This window comes from Triticum aestivum, chromosome 6D (genome assembly GCF_018294505.1).
Source record: "Triticum aestivum cultivar Chinese Spring chromosome 6D, IWGSC CS RefSeq v2.1, whole genome shotgun sequence".
NCBI classification, from domain to species: domain Eukaryota; kingdom Viridiplantae; phylum Streptophyta; class Magnoliopsida; order Poales; family Poaceae; genus Triticum; species Triticum aestivum.
Window position 1 is genome coordinate 382,985,274 of NC_057811.1, and position 8,889 is coordinate 382,994,162.

The 8,889-nt window shown below is 42.6% G+C and overlaps 1 protein-coding gene across 1 annotated transcript; it reads right to left on the reverse strand.

Annotated features, from left to right (window-relative positions):
• Positions 1-1,188: 1,188 nt before the first annotated feature.
• On the reverse strand, positions 1,189-7,694 carry LOC123145256 (nuclear matrix constituent protein 1a). The gene is made up of 9 exons (XM_044564625.1): positions 7,480-7,694; positions 6,994-7,202; positions 6,003-6,212; positions 5,386-5,639; positions 5,019-5,289; positions 4,832-4,915; positions 2,117-4,203; positions 1,817-2,000; positions 1,189-1,729 (listed from the first exon to the last, which is right to left on the reverse strand). Exons 2-9 carry the CDS (start codon positions 7,138-7,140, stop codon positions 1,520-1,522), a joined length of 3,447 nt encoding a protein of 1,148 aa, XP_044420560.1. The 5' UTR covers positions 7,141-7,202; positions 7,480-7,694; the 3' UTR covers positions 1,189-1,519.
• Between the last annotated feature and the right edge of the window lie 1,195 nt (positions 7,695-8,889).

Consider the following 8,889-nt stretch of genomic DNA (forward strand, 5'->3'; position numbering starts at 1 on the left):
ATCAAAAAAATCAAGGAAAAAAATGACTTCCTTGTTTAACATTGATCCAGCCGATCATTAACCCGGTCAGTCAAATCACCCTTCAACATCGAATCTTCAGCCCTACCACCGGGCCCTGGCCTTAGAGTAAGTACAATAAGGTGATCTAAGTAGGCTTTAAGAATTTAAATATTATTTTAATTTTTGAGTTTGAGAGAGAAGAGAAGTTGGTTGTAGATTAGTAGCCAGCTGCATCACGGGCTTCAAAAAAAATATGAGACAAAAAGGTTAACCAACCAGTGACAAAAGTAGTCAATATTTATAGCTAACTATCGTATGATTGGCTTTTAGGTTGGTTGTAGATGACCTGCCTACTGACTAGTGCACCACTGCCAGACCCTGCACCCATCAAGCTGGGAATGTATCCGGTGCACCCACGCTTGTGGTGTTATCGATGCACCGGATGCTATAAAATATTTTAAAAAATCTGAAGAAAAAAATTTAGCACGTTGACGCAACATCAATGTATGATGTCACAAAATTACATATAAAATTTTGAAATATTTTTTGAGATACAAAAAAGTTATGTTATGTGCTATTCAATGTTGAATTTATCATTTTTGTTTTTTGAGTTATGTTTTAAATTTTGATTTAAAATTTTGTGGCAACCTACATTAATGTTGCGTGAGTGTGTTAATTTATTTCAACAATTTTTTAACATTTTTAAACAACAATATGAGTTCGATGCACCAGTAGCACCACAAACTTCGATGCACCAGATATTTTCCCCCATCAAGCCTCCCCCTGTGTTCCTGCTGACGGGCACCGCCTCCCGCGTGTTGCACTCACCACAGCCTCACCATAGGGCTGCGCTTTGCTCTTCACGCAAAAATCAAGGGCCCAATAACCAGCGAACGCTTCGCTATGAGGCACGGCAATTGCGAACATATTTTATGACAAATACTTTGAAAACACATATAATTTCTTCATAACCACATGGCAAATTCTGGCAAACGGAAGATCTGTTGTGAAAATTGTCATGTTCGCTTTGCCATGCACCCAGGGAACGTTCGCTAAATAGCATTGCCTTGCCCAAAATCAATTGACACGGTAAAAAACATTCACACGCCTGTAGTGCTTTTTTCCCACCTTTGCATCCAGAGGCAACCAGAACTCGTGATGAATGACAAGATGCCGCAACACACTGTGTAGAGAAGGTGAACAAAGTAAGTAATCTGGGCGTGGGATAAGGAACAAGAATTACAAACCTCAACAACTCTCGACTGTTACAGGCCTCGCTGCCATAATATGAGTACATGGGGCATCACCTAAATTCTGTGAGCGCCATCCATCAAACTATGTCTGACTACAAAATATACTCATTCCCAATTACATGACGCTTTGACATAACGAGTGCAAGAAAATCTACTGATACATCATCACCGAACACACCAACAACCTAGAGTTCCAAGAATCGTCAATTCAAAACAAGAAACACTAGAAACAACCTAATCAGATGCAATTCTTATTCTTCCTCTTGTTATGTCGTGAAGAAAGACCATAGCGTTTTCCCAATCGATTTGTTTCGCCTCTCTGAATCATCATCATCATCATCCTCGTCATCATCTTCGACGCCCCCACGCTCACTTCCTGATGGTGTCATGGGCATCGCATCTTCACCTTGTTCACCATCCACAACAATATCACCATACTCCTCACCGGCAGTAGCATGGGCATCAACAGTTTCAGCCTAACATCAATGACATGGTTACCAGTTTATTAGCTCAGGTAAACACACATGCACCTGACATACCGCACCAGAGTCTCTCTCTCTTACCTGGGAGAACTCTTGCAACTGCGATGCACCATCAGCTGATTCAGAAGGCCCCGTCCTCTTGCTATCAGCAGCTTTAGAGGTTCCTTCCGTGTCATCAGCAGTAGTTTCTACCGTCCGCTTTTTCCCTGTCCTCCCACCTTTCTTTTTCTCCGGTGGAGGAGGAGCTGCTGCCGCCGCATTTGCACTATACCAAGATGCAAAACGACAATATTATTCATTTACTAACTCCACAGTTCCAAGGAATGCAAGAGAAGACAACCCAGAGCAGAAATGAAATAGGGAAAGGTCAATTTAACTTACACTGTAGTGCGTCTCAAATTGTAGCGTTTTTCACCTGGGGCTTGCGTTGATGGGCCGGCTGGCTGCCGCCTCTTGCGACGCTGCCCACCAACTGAAACACTTTCAGATTGTGCTTCACTAATTTCTTCATCACTGATATCTGGTCCAGCAAGGCGCCTCTTCCGTGTACCACCAACAGTAACTGAATCTTCCTGATCATCATTCTTTTCATCAAAATTCTCACCAAGAATTACTTTAGCATCTTCAAGCACTGCACGAACCGACTTTGTCTTTTTCACCCCTCTTGGTCTACCCCTCCGTTTTGGAGGATTTGATGCTTCAGGTTGCAAATCTACTTCAGGGGCAGCCGTTGAGTCCTTTCCATTTTGGTCCACAGAGGCAATTGTTGTGTCAACTGCCATGTCATTAGCACCAGCAAATGGCTGACTTCCATGAACATCTATACAATTATCTGCGACTCCAACAGAAGACTCGATCTGGATATCATCAGCTATATCAAGCCTTTCGGATTCTTCATTCCCCCTTGCTCCACTGTCAGAAGGGAGACCCTCAGCATCAAAAGAATTATTTGCTGCCTGATAGACAGGAGTTGGCTCATAATCTGCTTCACTCGGTGATGCTTCCTCTAATCTCACACCAAAAGGAATGTTTATTTCCGCTTCCTGTTCCGATGACTGCTCGGCCTTTGTCCTAGGAGAGAACTTGAAAAGCCTTGAACACTTCTGCAACAGTGAGAAACGACCAGCTGAATTAACAAGTGTTCCTGTGTCTTGAGCCAAAGCATCAGTGTTCGGGGAACGATCATCTCCCTCAACAGCCAAACTTGGGTGGTCAATATCAGCATCATCCTTGAGAGATAGATCACCAAAGCCCTCAAAAACAGAAACCCCACAGCTTTTGCACACCTTGTACTTTTCAAACATGTCAATGAGGTTATTCCTGTCCCTGTTGTATGCTTCTCGACGATCCTTCAGACTGTTGCTGAGTGCATGAAGACTATCAATGTCTCTTCTAATGTCTGCCTTGTCAGTTTCCAATTTTCGCTTCTCCTCCACTAGAACTTCTTTTTCCCTCAGCAGCTGTTGTTTCTCCAATGTTATCTTTTGAATCTTGGACTCATTCAAATCAACAGCATGCTTTAGTTCATTTTCTACAAAATCTCTTTTCTTATTTAACTCATCCTCCTTCTGTTCCAGTTCCTTCTGTTTAATTGCTAGTTTATTCGCTATCTCCATCTCCAGTTCATGTCGATGGAGCTGCAAATTACGCTGAAGATCAGCACGTTCTCTCTTCAGATATTCATCAATCTCCTCACGCTGGTGTTTTATATCATCAGCCAAAGCTTTTTCCTTGAGTGCAAGATTATCCTGCTGCTCCTTGTACTTTGCATCCATTTCATCCTGTGTATCCTTAAATCTCTTCTCTTCATTGTGACGCCACCTTTCTAGATTTGTTTTTTCATTCTTGAGCACCTTTGCCTCCTCTTCTAGCCGAGCTCTTTTTTCATCAAGCTGCTCCCACTCTTCTTCAAATTTCTGCCGCTGCTTCCTCAAATCTTCAGTTTCTTCCGAAAGGGAATTGCTTCGCATTCTATACTCATCAATCTCCTTCTTCAGTTGTGCTGTCAGCATGCTGTGCTCTTGCCTCTCTTCCTCTGTAACTTTCAAATTGTTTTGTTCTTCTAAAATTTGCTTCTTTTCAGCTTCAATTGTGGCTTTCAGCCTTTCAATATCCGATCTGTACATCTCAGCCTGTTTTCGTTCATGATCCACTTGCAGCTTTTCTTCAGATAACTTATCCTTCTCAAGTTTCAGTGACTCATCCCACTTCTTCAGAGCTTTTGACTTGGTATCAAGGTCATTCTGCAATTCTTCCAGCTTTTTCTTGCTTTCATTTAACGCTTGCTCCCTTTTAGATATTTTGTTCTCCCGAGAACTGAGATCTTTTTCCTTCTTTACCAAATCAGCTTCCCTATGTTTCATTCTTTCATCAAAAGATTTCCTCTCACTCTCCAGTTCTAATTCAAAATCTCGTCTTTTTGCTTCAAGCTTCACCTCATGATCCTCGATAAGCTTCTGAAGCCCCATCTGAAACAGATTTGTCCGACAATATCAGATCACTGAAAAAGGTGCATGTTACACATAATATTCTGTGTATCAAATATTCCAAAGAGGATGCTTGGAACATGAACATTTGCAGCTGATAAGCATAAGGAATAGAACAGAGTATCTGTATGAAAAGCTCGATGGCTCGAAAGTAATGAGATGAACACAGGATAGTGGCTAATCCGGCCAATTTACACATGCAAGGTCGGCAAGTGAAATAGCACAATGGGTAAAATAATAAGCTAAGCATATCAACATGTAAAAAGTTACAGAATAACATATACTCCCTCCGTCTGGAAATACTTGTCTGAAAAATGGATGTATTAGAACTAAAATATGACTAGATACATCCGTTGCTCCGACATGTATTTCCGGACGGAGTATATAGGGGAAAAGTCCACAGAAAAAACTAGAGAACATAAAATATCAACGGCCTCCGTAAAGAAATATAAGAGCGTTTAAACGCTCTTATATTTATATGCCGTTAATTTTCCCCAAGGGTAAAATGCTCGAACTGCATAATGACCAAATAAATGTAACAGCAACATTGCTTGTACCCATTTATTCATAATGCCACAAATGGAGAGCAGACTGTTCATCGGTGTGTTACTTTTTCTCTTGCACTAGCTTTTTCTTCCCTCTCAGATAACTTTTTCTCCCTTTTTTCCAAAATCTTGTGCTTTGAGTCAGCATCCTGCAAATGAATAGAAAATAAACATATATCTTTTTTATTTTAATATCAACTCGTCATAAGCCAGAATGAGGAGAAAAGAATGCAGGACCCATCAGTGGGTTACCTTCTCTTGTGAGCGTAATTCATTTAACCTTTTGGCAATATCATCCTCCTTTGTTTTCAAAATGATTTTAGTTGACTCCACTGTCTTCTTTGCCTCCTCCAATTCTTCCTGTTTTATCTTACAAAGTTTGTCATTCTCATTTGCTCTCTCCTCTCTGTCATTTACAGATCTCTGCAAATCAACGAGTCTGTTCTGACTTTCTTTAAGCTTTTTCTCCCAGTCCTGCAGAGATTCCTCCTGCTCCTTGAGTTGCTTCTCTCGGGCCTTCCTCCTGTACGTAACCAAAAAAATGTAACACAATACACAATATTATCACCTGCATAGCACAGTATAAAGTAGAGAAAGAAGACAGAGGAAATTGGCATACTCAGTCTCAAAATATAGCTTCTCCTTCTCCAACCTACGTTGCCGAGCTTCTGCCTCCTCTAAATCTCTGTCAGCTTGTGACTTCTTACGGTTTGCCTCCGCAAGCTTCGCATCTGCAGCATGAAGCTTCCCCTCGATCTCCAAAGATTTTTCCTCCAAATTAGCCTCAAGAGATTGAGCATCAGCTATCTTTTTCTGAGACGTGAACTTAACCTCAGCTATCTCTGATCGAATTTCACGTAGTGCCTTTTCAAGCTGCATATACAGACAAACAAAAAGTCATAAGGTAAACAAGAAGAAGAAAAATTGGAGTGCTTAATCAGTTTAAAACAGAGAGTAGTGCTTTCAGTAAAAGCAATACTGATGACTACAGTGGGTGCAGCAGCCTCTAATATTCATACCAACTCATTTTGGCTATTAGAGGTTCTACTAAAAAGTTAGATTACATAAAGCACACAACTGTAAGTATGGAACAACTTCCAAGAATCAAATATCTATGTAAAATGTGGTGCAAAAATATATATGCTCATTAGTTCTCTGCAACTGGCAGAGTAGCCAGGTCAGAATGGTGCTGATAAATGACAAGAACAAAAAATTATGGGATAGAGACCAACATACATCAGCTACACATTGTTTCTCAACACCCAGTGATTTCCGCATGTTTTCTTCTCGCCTTTCATATTCTGATATAGCATTCAAATGTGCAGCTTGTTCCCGCTTCAAGATCTCCTCCTTTTGTGTCAGCACGTGGGTGACTTCATCAAATTTGGCTGCCCACTCTTTTTTCTCAATCAAGAGCAGCCCCATATTGTATTGATATTCATGTAACTGTAAGACATACACATGAAAACACACATGTCAATAACTGTAACTGTTATGGGAATGAACAAAGTACAAAACAGAAGGTTAAATATCCTGACAGAAAATACTGTGATGAGGAAAAAGGAAATTTCTGAAGCAACATCCAAATTACACAAGGTGAGTGAGAAGGAAAATGCAAAAATACACATAATAATTTTCACCACTGCTTAACTTCTTACCTGTCCATATTATTGGTTTTAGAAGGCAGAAAACACTAGCTATAGCCCGCAGGTCTTTCTACAAGGAGAACCCAATCATAATGATGACTAGCATTACTGAGTAAAGTGTTAAATGGTATAAGCAGAACCAATCTAACACTCTGCACTGCTTTGTTGAAAATGGTATAAGCAGACAGTTTTCTGGCTGTCTGGCCAAAACAGCCAGAAAAATGAGTTCTTCCATGGGTCACATGGAAATCTGATTCTTTAAGAACCAGCAAAGGGTATAGTTTCATCGTGCTAACAAGAAATTGTCAAAACCCTATCTTCTGAAAGGCTTGCTGGTTTAAATCGAAAAGTTTGAGGCATGACTGATTTTAATAATGGTGTTATTTTTACTTTTCAAAATCTGACGACATGTGATAGAGGGTACTATATAGGATAGTAGTACTAAATAGTTGGCCTTACTTGTGAATCTTATAATAATTTAAATAATTCGGGACAGAAGTCGAAGCGAGGAGACATAGCCCGAAACAAGATTCAAAAGTTGCATGGAGTGGAAAAAAGCGGGGGCAGAGATTGGGCAAAACCTCCTGCTCGAGCTCGGCAGCTCTCTGTGAAGTCCCTTTGGCCTTGCCAAGGGGCGCAGATGCGGGCGGAGCGCCACCACCGGCCCGCTGGTTCCCTGGAGACGGCGTGGACCAGCCGTTCCATCCTTTCCCCTGCGGAGTAAACATCACGGCTTCTTGCTCCCAATTCCTTCACGGCGCATCAAAGAAACGAGGCGCCGCTCCCCTACCTGCAGTTCCAGAGGCCAAGAAAGGCACAAAGGTTACCAACCAAGCTCCCTCCAACAAAACCCTAACCACCAAGGAAACCCGGCGAAGGAAACCCTAATTGCCAAGAAACGCAGAGAAATCCCGCCCCCGGAGCCGCGAGGAAGCCCCGCATTAGCAAGCACCGGGAGGCGTCCCCCGCCGAGAAGTCCGGAATTTCAAACCCTCGAAATCCCCAAGAACCCCGCGAGAAACGAGCGGCGGAAAGAAGGTTAACGGATCTGCGAGGAGGGCGCTCACCGGGAGGTGCCCGGCGGCCACGGCGCGGCGCGGCGCGGCGGCGCGGTGGAGGCCGGCTGTCCGGGCGCGCGAGGGGCCGGGCCGGGCTAGGTCGGGGCTGCTGGTGCTCTGGGGGTTGGGTAGGTGCGTCGTGCGGCTGCGGTCAGATTTGGGAAAGGAGCGGGGAGACGGGGAGAGAGAGAAAGAGAAAAAGAGGGGGGAAGAGGCGGGCGGGGGGCTGGATGTAAATTCGCAGGGGGCCGTCTGGCTGAAAAGCGGTGCTCGCGAGGGGAGCGTGCGGTGCGGCAAATGACCACGATGCCCCTCTCATTTCGTGGTGCTTTTCGATGATGTAATCATGGGGCTCCGACTTGGCCCCCTCCTATTGGACAATCATTTGATGACCCAACTAGCATAACAACGGCATCAGTGCTGGCTGACAGTTTGGAACCAGTTTTGAAAGGAAAAATTAGTGCTGACCATAATGGCTTGGAGCACCAAACCTTGACCATGGTGTCAAACCATTCTTTGATTAAAGTCGAAGGATATGACTCTCTGATTTTCAGAAGAAGAAAAGGTAGTATGCAATTTGTAGGATTTTATTTTGTAGATTTTTTTCTCACATGGCCTGTTTGATATGTATAATTGGAAATTGTTTTTTCTGTGAACTGCTTTATGTGCAATTTCAAGAAAAACTAGTGCATCTCAAAAAAAATGTCTCTCGAAGAACTACGATAGGCACCTGATTTTTTCAAGACGTTCATGTTGTCTTTTTGAGGTGTAATTTCACAATTTCTATTGCGTCTTTGTATTTTTAATACCTAGAGTTTAATATGGCACCCTTTTACCAGGTTTTTCCATTCATGTGTATTTTAGTCACGAGGGTCTTATGTATATTTCAGTCATTTGAAACATATGACCATTCTTTAGTCTTCATCCTCACCTTCAAAGTACATGCTTGATATGTGGTTTTACTGCGGGGTAGGATTGACGCTCACAAACATCACATCCAACATTAAAATGGGGTGGTTTGTTTGTGTGTGTGTGTGTGTGTGTGTGTGTGACTTCATATTTGAGAGTTCAAACCCTCAATACACATTTCTAAGCATACACTCGAGCACTTTAGTGATGACTTCATGGGGTTAGACAATCGAGGCACGAGTTTATAAGGTATATGTGGGATGCCAATTTAAAGGCAAGCAGCAAGGCTGGATAGGAAGAGATGAGCTAGTAAGTATGGTAAGGGGGTCATACCCGTATATACTGGTTGTGGAGCAGAATGATGCTCATGCCTTTCTCATACATTTCACTGTTCTTATGGATATCTCTCGCATGTTCACCCAACTAGCAAAAGTATCGTCGAATTTACCACCCCTTGAGCTGTGTAGCAACAAAATGCAAAGCATAATTTGCTCCATTCCGCCAGTCAAA

Excerpts from the sequence above, each read along its gene's own strand:
- LOC123145256 (XM_044564625.1), bottom strand. The coding sequence starts at position 7,140 with ATGTTTACTCCGCAGGGGAAAGGATGGAACGGCTGGTCCACGCCGTCT. Across the intron at positions 6,213-6,993 it reads CTGCCGAGCTCGAGCAGGAG|TTACATGAATATCAATACAA; the intron begins GTTTTGCCCAAT and ends TATGTCTTACAG. Across the intron at positions 2,001-2,116 it reads AATTTGAGACGCACTACAGT|TGCAAATGCGGCGGCAGCAG; the intron begins GTAAGTTAAATT and ends ATCTTGGTATAG.